General features: G+C 45.0%; 1 protein-coding gene across 2 annotated transcripts in view; it reads left to right on the top strand.

The window, feature by feature from the left end:
* The window catches only part of ccdc47 (coiled-coil domain containing 47), a 31,967-nt gene that overhangs the window by 3,917 nt on the left and 9,675 nt on the right, over nt 1-18,375 (top strand). For both annotated transcript variants that reach the window (XM_068013131.1, XM_068013132.1), the window contains exons 2-7: nt 1,616-1,720; nt 2,446-2,620; nt 8,940-9,061; nt 13,129-13,194; nt 15,452-15,553; nt 17,610-17,720. In XM_068013131.1, coding sequence (XP_067869232.1) covers nt 1,616-1,720; nt 2,446-2,620; nt 8,940-9,061; nt 13,129-13,194; nt 15,452-15,553; nt 17,610-17,720 — 681 coding nt within the window. The remainder of the gene's footprint in view (nt 1-1,615; nt 1,721-2,445; nt 2,621-8,939; nt 9,062-13,128; nt 13,195-15,451; nt 15,554-17,609; nt 17,721-18,375) is intronic.

The raw sequence follows: 18,375 nt of genomic DNA, 5'->3' as shown, positions 1-18,375 counted from the left end.
AACTTCTTTACCCAGAGAATGAGAGAATATGGACTCGCTACCAAATACCAAACGGAATACTTGAGGTGAATAGCATAAATGTATTTAAGGGGAAGCTAGATAAGTGAGGGCGAAAGGAATAGAAGGATATGTTGATGGGGTGGGAGGAGGCTCATGCGAAGCATAAACACCAGCATAGACCAACTGGGCTGAATGGCCTGTTTCTGTGCTGTAAATTCTGTGGAAGTCCCCTATCCTTCACCTGAACACTGGGCAGATCTTGCACACAGTGCTGTCTGGTGAGGGTGACCACAGAACAAGGAACAGTACAGCACAGGAACAGGCCATTCGGCCCTCCAAGCCTGCGCCGATCATGATGCCTTTTTAAACTAAAACCTTCTGCTCTTCCAGGGTCCGTATCCCTCTATTCCCATCCTATTCATGTATTTGTCAAGATGCCTCTTAAGCGTCGCTATCGTACCTGCTTCCACCACCTCCCCTGGCAGCAAATTCCAGGCATTCACCACCCTCTGTGTAAAAAAAACTTGCCTCACACATCCCCTCTAAACTTTGCCCCTCGCACCTTAAACCTATGTCCCCTAGTAACTGACTCTTCCACCCTGGGAAAAAGCTTCTGACTATCCACTCTGTCCATGCCACTCATAACTTTGTAAACCTCTATCATGTCAACCCTCCACCTCCGTCGTTCCAGTGAAAACAGTCCGAGTTTATACAACCTCTCCTCATATCTAATACCTTCCAGACCAGGTAACATCCTGGTAAACCTCTTCTGTACCCTCTCCAAAGCCTCCACATCCTTTGGGTAGTGTGGCGACAGAATTGTACGCAATATTCCAAGTGTGGCCAAACTAAGGTTCTGTACAGCTGCAGCATGACTTGCCAATTTTTATACTCTATGCCCCAATCGATGAAGGCAAGCATACCATATGCCTTCTTGACTACCTTATCCACCTGCCTTGCCACTTTCAGTGATCTGTGGAACTGTACCGGAGGGGGAGGTGGTGGAGAGAGCGTGACGTGTCTATCTCTGGTGTAACCTGTGATTCAGCATGTTTCACAGTACTAAGAAAGACAGACTTGCATTTACATTGCACCTTTCATAAACTCAGGCCATCATAAAGTGCTTTATAGCTAATGAACAACTTTTTTACTGTAGAAAATGCAGCAACCAGTTCGCACAGAGCAAGGTCCCACAAACAACAAAGTAATAAATGACCAGAGAATTTGTTTTAGGTGTTGGCTGAGATCAATGTTGGCTCGGACACGGGAGAAATAGTGCCATGGAATGTTTGGCATTCCACCTGAGGGGGCAGACAGGACCTTGATTTGATGTCTCATCTGAAAGATAGCACCTTGGACAGTGCAGCACTCCCTCAGTGTCAGCCTAGATTATGTGCTCAAGTCTCTGGAATGGGACTGGAACCCACAAACTTCTGATTCCAAGGTGAGAGTGCTACCACAGAGCTGTGGTGGGGACGGATCTCATGAGATCAGTCTTTAATTTGAGGGAAAAAGGATGCCACTTTAAATCAGTTCCACAGTCCTTGTTGGGTTGCACTTTGTCATACAAGGTTGACTCTTTCACTGACGGCGCCTGTGTTTCTTCACTTCACAGGAAGGAGATGCAGAAGGAGAGCCATTTGATGATGAAGAATTTGAAGGTTATGAGGAGGTGGACAGACCTTCCAGCAGAAGCAAAGATCCAATTAAAATTGTTAATGTAAGTACCCAGCAGCAGTTGCACCACATTTTGTCATTTCTCCTGCATGTAACTTCAGTGAAGCCCCTGAGTGGCTCCTTCAGTTCAATGAAGAGCTGAGGTGTACCAACTGGACCCCTAATCTGTGCTTTTAGCTGATCTCGGCTGGGGCAGCAGTTACAATGGTACAGTTGGAGGGAAAGAATCAGCTAGGATGCTCCTCTGCTACCCCACCCACCCTGCCTCATGGAAAGCCATAGAAATCCTGGATAGACAAGAACAGAATCAGGTGCAAGTGGCATATCACCTGGCAGCATTTCTCTTGCACTAAGGTTGTTTTCAAAGAGCAGGGCACAGCACAGGGCTAAGGCCTGGAGATGGCAACAAAATTCAGAAGAGAAGACTATGTGTTGTTACCAAGCTTGAGTTATAGAAGGGTGGAGGGTAGGGGATGAGGCAGGGAAGAGACTGAGGGTTGGGTGGGAGCACAGTGGTTTCATAGTTTTTAGATCCTGAGAAAGAATGATCAAGGGATCTTTTTCAACTCGAGAACAGTTTAGGAGGAATCAGTACAGTGTACAGAGGAGCACTGAAGAGCCCAGTGAGTGGGATTGGTTGGTTTGGTGAAATGAACCTGGTGGAGATCCTGTTGAGTGTTGGTCCTATATTGTTGGTCTTGGGTTCAGTTTATGGTCTTTCATGCACCAATTCAAACTGATAGCCTCTGTCCTTCTGACCCTGGCTAGGTCCCCCATCATCTGCAGAACAGCTGGGAGAGCTACTACATGGAGATTCTGATGGTAACAGGCCTCTTGGCTTACATCATGAACTACATCATTGGCAAAAACAAAAACAACAGGCTGGCTACTGCGTGGTTCAACTCTCACAAGGAACTGCTGGAGAGTAACTTTTCCCTGGTCGGTGAGTCCCTGAATTACAAACACTTTATTTTGGGTTTTGCTCAGTTATTGGTGTCCTGAGTCAGTGGTCCGTAGGTTTATTGGTTCTCCTGATTTGCTCTGCGACTCCCACTACTACTGTTTCAGGAGCCCTGTTCTCACTGCATTGGAGTGGTCTAACATGGAACTAGAAGCTACAGTTATATTTCTAACTGCAGGATTGCACAGGGTTTTATTTACACCTGCAGTCTCTAACTGTTTACTTTCTGGAAAAAAATTCTGTTCTAGCTCTTCCTCAGAGACCATGGCATTCTGCCTTCTCCGCAGATGTGTAGAAGGCCATTGTTCCCTGTGAAACTACACTGAGGCCAACGTAGTAAGAGGAGGCCTTATTTTATTGGCACAATGTAAAATGTAGATTCAGCATTTTGAATATTTGCAAACAGGAGATCTTTTATCAGGAAGTTAGCAGCCAGAATTACATGTAATTATTGGAGAGGATTCTTCGGGACAGGATGTACTCCCATTTGGAAACAAATGGACTTATTAGCAGGAGGCAGCATGGCTTTGAGGAAGTTTTTTGAGGAAGTGACGATGTTGATTGATGAAGGAAGGGCAGTGGATGTTGTCTATGTGGACTTCAGTAAAGCCTTTGACAAGGTCCCTCATGGCAGACTGGTACAAAAGGCAAAGTCACACGGGATCAGAGGTGAGCTGGCAAGATGGATACAGAACTGGCTCTGTCATAGAAGACAGAAGGTAGCAGTGGAAGGGTGCTTTTCTGAAGGGAGGGATGTCACCAGTGGTGTTCCGCAGGGATCAGTATTGGGACCTTTGCTGTTTGTAGTATATATAAATGACTTGGAGGAAAATGTAGCTGGTCTGATTAGTAAGTTTGCGGACGACACAAAGGTTGGTGGAGCTGCGGATAGTGATGAGGATTGTCAGAGGATACAGCAGGATATAGATCGGTTGGAGACTTGGGCGGAGAAATGGCAGATGGAGTTTAATCCGGACAAATGTGAGGTAATGCATTTTGGAAGGTCTAATACAGGTGGGAAGTATACAGTAAATGGCAGAACCCTTAGGGGTATTGACCGGCAGAGAGATCTGGGCGTACAGGTCCACAGATCACTGAAAGTGGCAACGCAGGTGGATAAGATAGTCAAGAAGGCATACGGTATGCTTGCCTTCATCAGTCGCGGCATAGTGTATAAAAATTGGCAAGTCATGCTGCAGCTGTACAGAACCTTAGTTAGGCCACACTTGGAATATTGCGTACAATTCTAGTCGCCACAGTACCAGAAGGATGTGGAGGCTTTGGAGAGGGTACAGAAGAGGTTAACCAGGATGTTACCTGGTCTGGAAGGTATTAGCTATGAGGAGAGGTTGGATAAGCTCGGACTGTTTTCACTGGAACGACGGAGGTGGAGGGTTGACATGATAGAGGTTTACAAAGTTATGAGTGGCATGGACAGAGTGGATAGTCAGAAGCTTTTTCCCAGGGTGGAAGAGTCAGTTACTAGGGGACATAGGTTTAAGGTGCGAGGGGCAAAGTTTAGAGGGGATGTGCGAGGCAAGTTTTTTTTTTTTTTTTGTTTTTTTTTACACAGGGTGGCAAGTGCCTGGAGCTTGCTGCCGGGGGAGGTGGTGGAAGCAGGTACGATAGCGACGTTCACGAGGAATCTTGACAAATACATGAATAGGAAGGGAATAGAGGGATACAGACCCCGGAAGTGGAGAATGTTTTAGTTTAGACAGGCATTAAGATGGGCGCAGGCTTGTAGGGCTGAATGGCCTGTTCCTGTGCTGTACTGTTCTTTTTCTTAGTGTGATGCTGGGGTTGGTTAACCTTTCATGTTAAATCATCGCTGCCCCATCTCCCATCCTCCCTCAGCTTCTAGCTCAGGTGACAGTGATGGAGTTAAAAAATAACATCGGTCAGAACTCATTTTCCATTTCTCCTTCCTTCCCACTGTTCCCCGTATCCCTTAGGTCCATGTATATTCAGTGTATTTACACCTAATCTGTACTAATGCTTTGTCTTTCAACACACTATTAACATACTGTTTGCCTTTGCTCTGTGACCTTTTGTTCAGCTATGTGGCCTGGTCCATTCTGGACCTCCTTTGTTATCTCTTGCCCCACCCCCACCTCACTTGCTTATAACCTGTGACTTTTCTAATATTTGTCAGTTCCGATGAAGGGTCACTGACCCGAAACGTTAACTCTGCTTCTCTTTCCACAGATGCTGCCAGACCTGCTGAGTGGTTCCAGCATTTCTTGTTTTTATTTCAGATTTCCAGCATCCGCAGTATTTTGCTTTTATTTTAAGATTTTGAAGGGGCTGGAAAGGGTAGACACATAGGCACCAACGACATAGGTAGGAAGAGAGATGGGGATTTAAGGCATAAATTCAGGGAGCTAGGGTGGAAGCTTAGAGCGAGAACAAACAGAGTTGTTATCTCTGGGTTGTTGCCTGTGCCACGTGCTAGCGAAGCGAGGAATAGGGAGAGAGAGGAGTTGAACACGTGGCTGCAGGGATGGTGTAGGAGGGAGGGTTTTGGTTTCCTGGATAATTGGGGCTCTTTCTGGGGTAGGTGGGACCTCTACAAACAGGATGGTCTTCACCTGAACCAGAGGGGTACCAATATCCTGGGGGGGAGATTTGTTAGTGCTCTTCGGGGAGGTTTAAACTAATTCAGCAGGGGGATGGGAACCTAAATTGTAGCAAGAGGGCACTGGCAAGCACGAACTTGGTTTAAAGTGTGTCTACTTCAACGCCAGGAGCATCCGGAATAAGGTGGGTGAGCTTGCAGCATGGGTTGGTACCTGGGATCTCGATGTGGCCATTTCGGAGACATGGGTAGAGCAGGGACAGGAATGGATGTTGCAGGTTCCGGGATTTAGATGTTTCAGTAAGAGAACAGAGGGGATGGTAAAAGAGGGGTGGGTATGGCATTGTTAATCAAGGAGAGTATTACGGCGGCAGAAAGGACGTTTGAGGACTCGTCTACTGAGGTAGTATGGGCTGAGGTTAGAAACAGGAGAGGAGAGGTCACCCTGTTGGGAGTTTTCTGTAGACCTCCGAATAGTTCCAGAGATGTAGAGGAAAGGATAGCGAAGATGATTCTCAACAGGAGCGAGAGTAACAGGGTAGTTGTTATGGGGGGCTTTAACTTTCCACATATTGACTGGAAATACTATAGTTCGAGTACTTTAGATGGGTCAGTTTTTGTCCAGTGTGTGCAGGAGGGTTTTCTGACACAGTATGTAGACAGGCCAACCAGGGGCGATGCCACATTGGATTTGGTACTGGGTAATGAACCCGGCCAGGTGTTAGATTTAGATGTAGGTGAGCACTTTGGTGATAGTGATCACAATTCGGTTAGGTTTACTTTAGCGATGGGCAGGGACAGGTATATACCACAGGGCAAGAATTATAGCTGGGGGAAAGGAAATTATGATGCGATTAGGCAAGATTTAGAATGCGTAGGATGGGGAAGGAAACTGCAGGGGATGGGCACAATCGAAATGTGGAGCTTATTGAAGGAGCAGCTACTGCGTGTCCTTGATGAGTATGTACCTGTGAGGCAGGGAGGAAGTTTTCGAGCGAGGGAGCCGTGGTTTACTAAAGAAGTTGAAGCGCTTGTCAAGAGGAAGAAGGAGGCTTATGTTAGGATGACACGTGAAGGCTCAGTTAGGGCGCTTGAGAGTTACAAGCTAGCCAGGAAGGATCTAAAGGGAGAGCTAAGAAGAGCGAGGAGAGGACACGAGAAGTCATTGGCGGATAGGATCAAGGAAAACCCTAAGGCTTTCTATAGGTATATCAGGAATAAAAGAATGACTAGAGTTAGATTAGGGCCAATCAAGGATAGTAGTGGGAAGTTGTGTGTGGAATCAGAGGAGATAGGGGAAGCGTTAAATGAATATTTTTCGTCAGTATCTACAATAGAGAAAGAAAATGTTGTCGAGGAGAATACTGAGATACAGACTACTAGGCTAGATGGGATTGAGGTTCACAAGGAGGAGGTGTTAGCAATTTTGGAAAGTGTGAAAATAGATAAGTCCCCTGGGCCAGATGGGATTTATCCTAGGATTCTCTGGGAAGCCAGGGAGGAGATTGCAGAGCCTTTGTCCTTGATCTTTATGTCGTCATTGTCGACAGGAATAGTGCCGGAAGACTGGAGGATAGCAAATGTTGTCTACTTGTTCAAGAAGGGGAGTAGAGACAGCCCTGGTAATTATAGACCTGTGAGCCTTACTTCGGTTGTGGGTAAAATGTTGGAAAAGGTTATAAGAGACAGGATTTATAATCATCTTGAAAAGAATAAGTTCATTAGAGATAGTCAGCACGGTTTTGTGAAGGGTAGGTCATGCCTCACAAACCTTATTGAGTTTTTCGAGAAGGTGACCAAACAGGTGGATGAGGGTAAAGCAGTGGATGTGGTGTATATGGATTTCAGTAAGGCGTTTGATAAGGTTCCCCACGGTAGGCTATTGCAGAAAATACGGAAGTATGGGATTGAAGGTGATTTAGTGCTTTGGATCAGAAATTGGCGAGCTGAAAGAAGACGGAGGGTGGTGGTTGATGGCAAATGTTCATCCTGGAGTTTAGTTACTAGTGGTGTACTGCAAGGATCTGTTTTGGGGCCACTGCTGTTTGTCATTTTTATAAATGACCTGGATGAGGGTGTAGAAGGGTGGGTTAGTAAATTTGCGGATGACACGAAGGTCGGTGGAGTTGTGGATAGTGCCGAAGGATGTTGTAGGTTACAGAGGGACATAGATAGGCTGCAGAGCTGGGCTGAGAGATGGCAAATGGAGTTTAATGCGGAAAAGTGTGAGGTGATTCACTTTGGAAGGAGTAACAGGAATGCCGTGTACTGGGCTAATGGGAAGATTCTTGGTAGTGTAGATGAGCAGAGAGATCTTGGTGTCCAGGTACATAAATCCCTGAAAGTTGCCACCCAGGTTAATAGGACTGTTACGAAGGCATATGGTGTGTTAGCTTTTATTAGTAGGGGGATCGAGTTTCGGAGCCACGAGGTCATGCTGCAGCTGTACAAAACTCTGGTGCGGCCGCACCTGGAGTATTGCGTGCAGTTCTGGTCACCGCATTATAGGAAGGATGTGGAAGCTTTGGAAAGGGTGCAGAGGAGATTTACTAGGATGTTGCCTGGTATGGAGGGAAGGTCTTACGAGGAAAGGCTGAGGGACTTGAGGTTTTCGTTAGAGAGAAGGAGGAAGAGAGGTGACTTAATAGAGACATATAAGATAATCAGAGGGTTAGATAGGGTGGATAGTGAGAGTCTTTTTCCTCGGATGGTGATGGCAAACACGAGGGGACATAGCTTTAAGTTGAGGGGTGGTAGATATAGGACAGATGTCAGAGGTAGTTTCTTTACTAAGAGTAGTAGGGGCGTGGAACGCCCTGCCTGCAACAGTAGTGGACTCGCCAATTTTAAGGGCATTTTAGTGGTCATTGGATAGACATGGATGAAAATGGAATAGTGTAGGTCAGATGGTTTCACAGGTCGGCGCAACATCGAGGGCCGAAGGGCCTGTACTGCGCTGTTATGTTCTATGAGAAATTGTTTCTGCTGGTTGCTGAATCTAAAACACGGGGCACAGTCTAAGGGTAAGGGGCCGATCATTTAGGACTGAGATGAGAAATTACTTCACTCAAAAGGTTGTGAATATTTGGAATGCTCTACACCACAGCGTTGTTAATATTCCATCGTTGAATACATTTAAGGTTGGGATAAACAGATATTTGGTGTCTCAGGGAATCAAGTGATATGGTGAGCGGGCAGGGAAGTGGAGTTGAAGCCTAAGATCAGCCATGATCGTATTGAATGGCGGAGCAGGCCCGATGGGCCATGTGGTCTACTCCTATTTCTTGCGTTTTGGGGCATTGCATTACAGTGACAACTCTGGGGCACAGCATTCTAGGGACTGGGGCACAGTATTCTGGGGACAGGATATCAACTGAACCTGGCTGACACCTTAATGGTGAGCAGGAGTAGCAACCATAGCAAATTTTTTTTTCTCATTCTTCCCAGCCCAGTGGCGCTGGCATCATATGTGGACCCAGTGGTTTTCTCAGCAGACGTTAGCAGCCCTGTACAGGCTGGTGCATTCCAAACTCTGGATCAGTACTGCATTAGGTATCATGACCCATCAGTGGAAGCACTTGAAACAGGCAGTCACTTTGGTTAGAGTGGTGACAGGCCAGTGTGTCTATGCTTTCTCAATTGTAGTTCCCTCTGCTGGAGCAGCTCAGTAACTGGATTGTGTATCAGCTAATGTCGCAGCTGATTTGATTTATTTGTTTGCAGGGGATGATGGGATCAATAAAGAGCCCATCAGCACAGGAAAGCTGACCCAGGAAAATGAGCACATCTACAACCTGTGGTGCTCGGGGCGTGTGTGTTGTGAGGGAATGCTAATTCAGCTAAAGGTATGGGAAGCTACTTGAATCCAGCCCCAGAGGCCAAGAGGTCAGGGTAGTCTGAGCAAAGTCAGTATATCGCTCTCTGGATTTTCACTTTTTTTAAACAATTCACAAGTTAAATGTTACTTTGTTTTGCTTGACTTTAAATTTATGTATTTAATGTTGTACCTGATGGGTATCAGAGGCATGGACTGAGTAATGGAGGAAAGCTCAGGGAGAGGGAGGAGCAGTCTTATCAAACACTCCCAGGGCAGGTACAGCACAGGTTGGATACAGAGTAATGCTTCATATGCTTTGACTTTACTCCAACCTCTAACACCTCACCAGTGTATGCTGGACAAACCATGATTGTGGCTTTCTGGTATGGGATTGCTGGACAGTTTTGGATTGTAGAGTTCCACTCAAAATTGGGTTGAGACTGCATTTTTTGAGATTTCAAGTCGGAGTTAGAATATGGAACCTTCTAGGTTTAAAAAAAAAAATTACGTCATCTCAGTGTGTGTCGCATCATAAATTACTATTTAAAGTGCGAGCTTAGTTTGTTCGCAACTGCAGCATTGTTCCATTGAGCTGGGTCAACGGAGAAAGAAAGACTTGTATTTATCTAGTGCTTTATTGGTCTCTTGGAAACTTCCCACAGAGCTGCATAGACAATGAATTGCTTTGAAGTGCGGTAACTGTTACGTAGAACCATAGAAAGGTTACGGCACAGAAAGAGGCCATTCAGCCCTTGTCTGTGGCAGCTGAAAAAACTAGCTGCCCAATCTAATCCCACCTTCCAGCACCTGGTCCATAGCCTTGCAGATTACAGCACCTCGGGTGCAGTCCTAGGTACCTTTTAAATGAGTTGAGGGTTTCTGCCTCCACCACCGATCTGGGCAGTGAATTCCAGACACCCACCACCCTCTGGGTGAAAAAGTTTTTCCTCATGTCCCCTCTAATCCTTCTACCAATCACCTTAAACCTATGCCCCTGATAATTGACCCTGCTGCTAGGGGAATTAGGTCCCTCCTGTCTACTCTATCTAGGCCCCTCGTAATTTTGTACACCTCAATTAATTCACCCCTCAGCCCCCTCTGTTCCAAGGAGAACAACCCGAGCCTATCCAATCTTTCCTCATAGCTGCAACTTTCAAGCCCTGGCAACATTCTTGTAAATCTCCTCTGTAGTCTCTCCAGAACAATTATGTCCTTCCTGTAATGTGACCAGAACTGTACGCAATACTCCAGCTGTGGCCTAACCAGCATTTTATGCAGTTCCAGCATTACATCCCTGCTTTTGTATTCTATACCTCAGCCAATAAAGGAAAGCATTCCATATGCCGTCTTCACTTTAACTACCTGTCCTGCCATCTTCAGGGACCTGTGGACATGTACTCCAAGGTCTCTCACTTCTACCCCTCTCAATATCCTCCCATTTATTCTGTATTCCCTTACTTTGTGTGCCCTCCCCAAATGCATTATCTCTCACTTTTCTGGATTGAATTCCATTTGCCATTTTTCCGCCCACTCAACCAAACCATTGATATTTTGGAGTCTATAACTATCCTCTTCATTATCAGCTACATGGCCAATTTTTGTGTCATCAGCAAATTTCCCAATCATGCCTCCCACATTTAAGTGCAAATCATTAATATATACGACAAACAGCAAGGGACCCAACACTGAGCCCTGTGGAACGCCACTGGAAACGCCTTCCATTCGCAAAAGCATCCGTCGACCATTACCCTTTGATTCCTGTGACTGAGCCAATTTTGGATCCAACTTGCCACATTCCCCTGTATCACATGGGCTTTTATTTTTCTCACCAGTCTGCCGTGTGGGACCTTGTCAAATGCCTTACTAAAATCCATGTAGACCACATCCACCGTACTACCCTCATCAATCCTCCTTGTTACTTTCTCAAAAAATTATATTAAGTTAGTAAGACATGACCTTCCCTTCATAAATCCAAGCTGACTATCCCTGATTAATCTGTGTTTTTCTAAGTGGCAGTTTATCCTATCTCTCAGAATTGTTTCTAATAATTTGCCCACCACCAAGGTCAGACTGACTGGCCTATAATTGTTTGGCCTATCCCTCATGCCCTTTTTAAAGGTCTGCGTACAACATACGCAGACCTCCAGTCCTTTGGTACCTTGCCTGTATCTAGTGAGGATTTGAAGATGATCCTTAGAGCATCCGCTATTTCCTCCTTGGCTTTCATTAACAACCTGGGATACAATCCATTCAGCCCTGGTGATTTATCCACTTTCAAGGATGTCAGACCCTCTAGTATTTCCCCTCTCATTACGCTTATCATATCTAATATTTCGCACTCTTTTACTACAATGTCTGCATCATCCCTTTCCTTTGTGAAGACAGACAAGAAACTCATTAAGAACCCTGCCCACATCTTCTGCAGCCATGTGTAAGTTCCCTCGTACATCTCTGATAGGTCCTACCCTTTTCTTAGTTTTCCTCTTGCTCTTAATGTACTGATAAGACATCTTTGGGTTTTCCTTGATTTTACCTGCCAATAATTTGTCCTCTCTGCTTTCCTGATTTCCTTTTTTACTTCATCCCTGTACTTTCTATACTCCTCTAGGCTTTCTAAAGTATTTAAGTTTTTTGTGATCGTCATAAGCTTTCTTTTTCTGCTTTAACTTACCCTGTAAGCTTCTAGATTTGGCCATACCACCCTTTATCTTTGTGGGGGCATGACTACACTATGCCTGTAGGATTTCGCTTTTGAGTGCCTCCCGCTGGTTTGCCACTGGTTTTCCTTCAAGTAACTATCCAGTCTACTTTCGCCAGATTTGTAAAATTTGCCTTCCCCCAATTTAGAATCTTTACTCCTGTTTTATCTTTGTTCTTTTCCATGATTATGCTGAAACTAACCATCTCCAAAATGGTCACTCACTGCTACTTCATCCACTTGCCCAGCTTCATTTCCGAAGACTAAATCTAGAATTGCGCCCGCTTTTGGGTTTGTTAAGTGCTGGCTAAAGAAGTTCTCTTGAATGCAGTTCAAGATTTTTGTGCCCTCTGTGCCCTTCACACTGTTTGTATCCCAGTTGATATTCGGATAGTTGAAATCCCCAACTATATTGCCTTATCATTTTACACTCAGAAATTTGCCTACATGTTTGTTCATCTATCTCCCTTTCACTATTTGAGGGTCTATAGCATACTCTTAGTGGTGTGGCTGCCCCTTCTTTATTTCTGAGCAAATGTCTGTGTACCAGCTCCAACAAGCAGCAGTGCAATGAGTGGCTGTTTTGGTGATCGTGTTTAAGAAGGGAATGTTTTTCAGGGCATCAGGAAAAAGGTCTTAAGGGAGAATCTTTTAACATTCACCAAAACAGGCAAACTGAGCCTCCATTTACCGCCTCATCCAAAGAATGGCAGCTGCACCAATGCATTATTCCCTCCGTGCCAGTCCAAAATGATCATGTCTTACGTCATCTGCCTGGGCTGGATCTAGACCATGCTGGAAGGACAGTATGCTAATCAGTCCACTGTCTCTCAGCCTGTGGTTCTATCAGATTATGATCACACAGATAAACTGAGATTTTAAACCACCAAATAAAAATGCAATAGCCCAATGGAATCCTTTAAGTATAAAAGACCTGATCAGTCCAAATGGTGTACAAGGAAAAGGCATTTATCTGCAAACGGTTAAAGTAGGAGATTTTGTTCAGAACACAAGACGCTGAAAATACACAGATCATGTGTCAACACTTAAAATGAAAATAAATTGAACATTGCAGGTGGGAGTGCTTAATTTCCATGAATGAACATCTAAAGCCCCTGGTATACAACATAAATAGAAACAGTCTGGAATACAAAGATCCTAATAAATCACCGAAGGGAAACAGATCAAACAGGCCAATAACCAAGGGTCCCAGCTGCCTGGAGGTGTGTGGCGTTGGCCTTAGAGACAGTTTCTCCTCACTCTAAACGCAGTGCTGAAGCTGAGGTACAAATTACACAAAGAACATTGAATGTGTATCTGTGGGGAATGTTATTTTCTTCAAATGAAAATGCTCTTGCTGTATGCTGCTGTAACCATGTGTTATTTGCTTCTTCTAGTTTTTGAAACGGCAGGATCTGTTGAACGTACTTGCAAGGATGATGAGGCCTGCCAGTGACCAAGTAGTATGTATAATGTAATGAACTCTCTTAATGATTATAACCCTCTGGTGGGGCTTGTGTTGTATTGATGAGCTGGAATGGACTGTTTTCATATCGCTGTTAATTTTGCACTGTCGGTATCCTGGCAAAATGGGCAATAAAAACAGGCTGCAAGTGCCCCAGTGGATACAGCTGTTCCTGGTGTAACTGTTATGCCTACTGACTAGGTTTGATTCCCAGTCTCTGTGGATTCAGCAGATCTCAGCTGTGGTAGTGTTTCTGGTGCTGAATATTGGTCTCCAGACGCAAAGGTGAAATGTTTTGAAAAGCTAGTTGGTATCAGTTAATCCAGCCAAATTTTTTTCTCTTTTTTTTTTATGGGGTTGGCCATTTAGGACTGGGATGAGGAGAAATTTCTTCACTCAAAGGATTGTGTATCTTTGGCATTCCCTACCCCAGAGAGCTGTGGATTCTCAATTGTTGAGTATATTTAAGACAGGACAATAGATCTTTGAGTATTAAAGGAATTCAGAGGTATGAGGAGAGTGTGGGAAGGTGAAGTTGAGTTTGAAGATCAGCCATGATCTTGTTGAATGGTGGAGCAGACTTCAAGCTCCTATTTCTTATGGTGTCTCTTTCCACCAAAGAGCTGGCCCAATGGGCCAAATGATCTTGTGCAGTATCATTGAGATTCTTCCACAGAAATCTACAGTCCCTCCACCCACCCCCAGCCCATCACAGAGACTTAACTGCCTTTTCTTGCCTCCACTGTTGTAACCAGGAAAGGCAAGTGCAGATGGTGATCGCTCTTTGTATGATGTGCTTCCTAACACCGATACTGAAATCAGCTTTCCCGATTTCCAGGTGTATCCCCTTGTCCTGCTACCATTGAAATAGTGACTCAGGGTTAACTGGTCCCTTTCCACTTTGTACCTTCTACAACTGCAGGGTCCCTTTGACTCCGATGCTTTTGAAGCTGAAGAATACTCAGTTCCCTAACCTTTCCTTTCAGCTCAGCCCCTCTGACACTGCCAATCAGCTTCATGACTGCTCTCTCTTTCCAAGATTTGGGTGTTTCCCTTGTTCCTCAGTGGCACAAATCTGAACTCAGCGTTCAAGATGCAGTTTAATTGTACAGCTGTAGCAGGATGGCCTCAGCCTTTATACTCTACTGATTTGGCAGTATAGCTCTGCATTGTTTGTCGTCTTGAATGGTATTCGATAAGAACACAAGAAATAGGAGCAGGTGTGGACCATGTGGCCCGTCGATCCTGCTCCACCATTCAGTGCGATCATGGCTGATCAGCTTCAGCTCCACTTTCCCACCCGCTCCCCATTTCCCTTGATTCCCTGAGACCAAAAATCTGTATCCCAGCCTTAAATATATTCAACAATGGAGCATCCACAACTCTCTGGGATAGAGAATTCCAAAGATTCACAACCCTTTGAGTGAAGAAATTTCTCCTCATCTCAGTCCTTAAAGATCGGCCCCTTATCTTGGACTGTGCTCCCATGTTCTAGATTCCCCTGTCAAGCCCTTTCAGAATCTTGTATGTTTCAATGAGATCACCTCTCATTCTGCTAAACTCCAGAGGGTATAGATGCAATTTACTCAGTTTCTCGTCATAGGACAGCCCAGTCATCCAGGAAGCAATCTAGTGAACCTTCACTGTACCACTTCCAATGCAAGTGTATCTTTCCTTAAATATGGCGACCAAAATTGCGCACAGTACTCAGGTGTGGTCTCACCAAAGGCTTGTACAATTCCGTAACGATTTGGACATGGTGCTGAACCTGCTATCACTCCCAGATCTTTCTCTGCCTTTCTCTAAGCTAGTTCATGTAAGTCGGGCAGTATCTGTAGAGAAACAGAAGTCTGTCAGTTGATCCAAAGGCCCTTCCTGAAATGTCAAAGCTGCCTGACCATGAGCATTTCTAGCTTTTTCTATATTTCTAGCATCTGCTGTATTTTATTCATTGTTCATCCTCTATTTTTGACTTCCCGTTTCAGTCTCTTAAAATTCACAGGTGCAAGTAGTTTAGCCCAGGTTCTTCTACCATTTGAAGGGTATTTTATCCTTCATTTAACAATGCCTATCATAACTTGCATGCTGTGAGCTCCTCTGTTGATAAAGGTCTCCCCTTCCTGGATGAAGACAGATGAGAGGTAACAATTCTCCGGCCCCACATTCCAGCTTTCTAGTATGCTCGGTTTACTGTGTAAATGTTTGTGTTTTAAGGAAGGAATGGAACTGAGAGCTTATTGTGATTCCTTTGGTAGCAAATCAAAGTGACGATGAATGAGGAAGACATGGACACTTATGTGTTTGCAATTGGGTCACGGAAGGCCATGGTCCGGATGCAGAAGGAGATGCAGGACTTGGTAGGTGATGGCGGACAGTTATAATGACTACTATTTGCAGTTATTTTGCACAGTATGTTTGGCTGGCATTGGCCCATGGGATCAGGCTCTTGTTTATACTGTCATGTGAAGTATTACATCCTGGTGCTGTTTGCACAAGTACATTAACACGTACAGCATTACTGACAGTTGATTGGTAGCTTTCAAGGCAGACACCATCAGATTTTTGTTGGGTAATGTTTTCAAGATATGGAGCAAAGACAGAACAATGGAGTTGAGATGCAGATCAGTCATGCGCTGAATTCTAATTGAATAGCAGAGTGGGCCTGAGGGGGCTAAATGGCCTCCTGTTCCTAATGTTACTGTGTGTCTTGGCATTTTTCCCACAATGATTTTAGGAAGGTCGTAGTCATCGGTTGCAGGCCCGCTGGTGGCTGGTCAAGCTTATCCGTGACCGGCAGATTCTTCCACAGAGGGTACAAGTGAAGGTGTAGTCGCTGCTGGGGGCAATTGGATCTAACCACCTCCTTTTCTCTTTCATGCTGGTTCTTCACTCAGTCTCAAAGGTGTCTGTAGACCTCCTGATGTAGCATCTGCAGGCATCACGATCTATGGCCTGCGCTTCCCACTGGCGATGGTCAACGTGGCGCACAGAGAGGGACTTCTTCAGGGAGTCCCTGAAACGTTTGCATGGGGCCCCTCTGTTCCTTTACCAGTGGTCAGCTCTCCGTGCAACACGATCTTGGGCAGGCGACTGTTGTCCATCCGGGCAACATGTTCCGCCCAGTGTAGTTGGCTTACAGGAAGGTGGCCTCGATGCTGGTGATGTGGCTGTTTCCAGGCCATCAGTGTTTGTGATGTGGTCCTGCCAGCAGATCTTGAGGATGCTGCGGAGGTAGCGCTGATGGAAGAGCTCTAGAAGGCGTACGTGACAGCGGTACAGGATCCATGACTCAGCGCCATACAGAAGGGTGGTGAGGACTATGGCTTTGTACACTTTGAGTTTGGTCTGTGCTCTGAGGCTGTGGTTGCTCCATGCTCGTTAGTAGAGTCTGCTGAATGAGCTGTCTGCTTTTGAAAGTCTATTGTCCACTTCCTTGTCTATGGTGGCATCAAACGAGATGACACTCCCCAAATAGGTAAATTGCTTGATGGCATTCAGCTTAGTTCCCTCCATGACAATGCTTGGTGGTCTGTATTCTTCTTGGGGTGCAGGCTGATGCAGGACTTCAGTTTTCTTTAAACTGATTTTTAGTCCGAAGATTTGTGCCGCCTCAGAAAAATGTTATACGTTGCAGGTCTAACTGACTGTGAGCCAGGAGAGCATAGTCATCAGCAAAAAGAGGTTGCTGTGTAGCATGAGTTTAACAGATCGCTGTGTGTCTTAAGTATTTTCCTGTGTAGGGGCGGATGGAAATCATTTGCGGTGACCACTCTTCAATTATTGCTGAAAGCACAGACTGCAAGCAGATAAATGCAGACAGTAGGCACTTGCGTTTAATAGCTAGAACCCATCCTAGAGCTTTCTGACATGCTGCGACTACTGCTGGAAATAAACTGAATTTAACACAGGTCTTTACACTTAGACTTCAGCAATGATGGAGAGTGACTTCTGTGAGCATATTCTTGATTGACGTGTGTTTAATTTCCATTGTGTTGGTGGATTGGTAGCTTGCTCGACACCATGGGTTGGCAGCCTTAATAGTCATTTTTTTAATAACTTAGTCAAAAATGCAGTACCTTAAGAGCTGCATTGCTGTCAGTCAAATGCCAATAATAATGAAAAACAAAGGAAACACATTTCAATAACATTTTAAAGGTTTTTACCAAAAAGTTGTTAATTGAATGATTTCTCAAGTACAGTGTTAATAAAAGGTTTAAAAAATGAAATAATCCATTTAATTGCCATAAAAATGGGTTCGGTGATCAAAGTTGGGAGCCACATATGGGATCCAATGAGTTGCATGCAGCTCCGGAGCTGCAGCTTGCAGATAATTGCTGGTCCTCCAGACTTTATCAGGGCGACTGTGATTGCTGATGGCCACAGAGCTATAAACATTCTGCATTTTTTTTCTAGAGTGAGTTCTGCAGTGATAAGCCCAAGTCAGGGATTAAGTTTGGGCTTCCTGATTCGCTATCTATCCTGTCTGAGATGGGCGAGGTCACAGAGGGTATCCTGGACAACAGGGTGAGTGTGTTGAATTGGGGAATGAGTAGAGCTTGTTAACCGAATTCATCACTGAACTTGGTGTGAATTCAACAAAGGTTCTCTGCTACCGATAGGCCTCAAGTGCTCTGATGGCTCATCTTGTAAAAGCAGTACACAAAAGACTAGGCCATATCTTGGCCTGTGCTGAGTTACCAGCCAGGTTGGTAAAGGTGTATAGTTCTGAGGACGGGTCACTGACCTGAAATGTTAACTCTGCTTCTCTCTCCACAGATTCTGCCAGACCTGCTGAGTATTTCCAGCATTTCTTGTTTTTAGTTCAGATTTCCAGCTTCTGCAGTATTTTGCTTTTATTATTATGGTAAAGGTATCCAATTGGCCGCAGCACTAGGGGTTGTTAGCTAGAAATTGTGCACTTTGCACCTCATATACCTAGTATCCAGATCAAACATACCCAGAAATAAAAATAGATCTTAAAGCATTAACCCTCCCTTCCCCTCTGCACGAAAGTGACCTGGCCTGAGCATTTCCAACATTTTCTATTTTTATTTCAGAATTCCAACACCTGGAGTATTTTGCTTTTTGTTTGGAACATTCTCAGGGGCAGCTACACCACAGGTTAGATGCAGAGTAAAGCTCCCTCTACACTGTCCCATCAAACACTCCCAGGGCAGGT

This window comes from Heterodontus francisci, chromosome 33, assembly GCF_036365525.1.
Source record: "Heterodontus francisci isolate sHetFra1 chromosome 33, sHetFra1.hap1, whole genome shotgun sequence".
In the NCBI taxonomy this organism is placed as follows: Eukaryota; Metazoa; Chordata; class Chondrichthyes; order Heterodontiformes; family Heterodontidae; genus Heterodontus; species Heterodontus francisci.
Note: the sequence above shows the minus strand (reverse complement) of the source record. Positions and strands in the feature narration are given on the sequence as shown.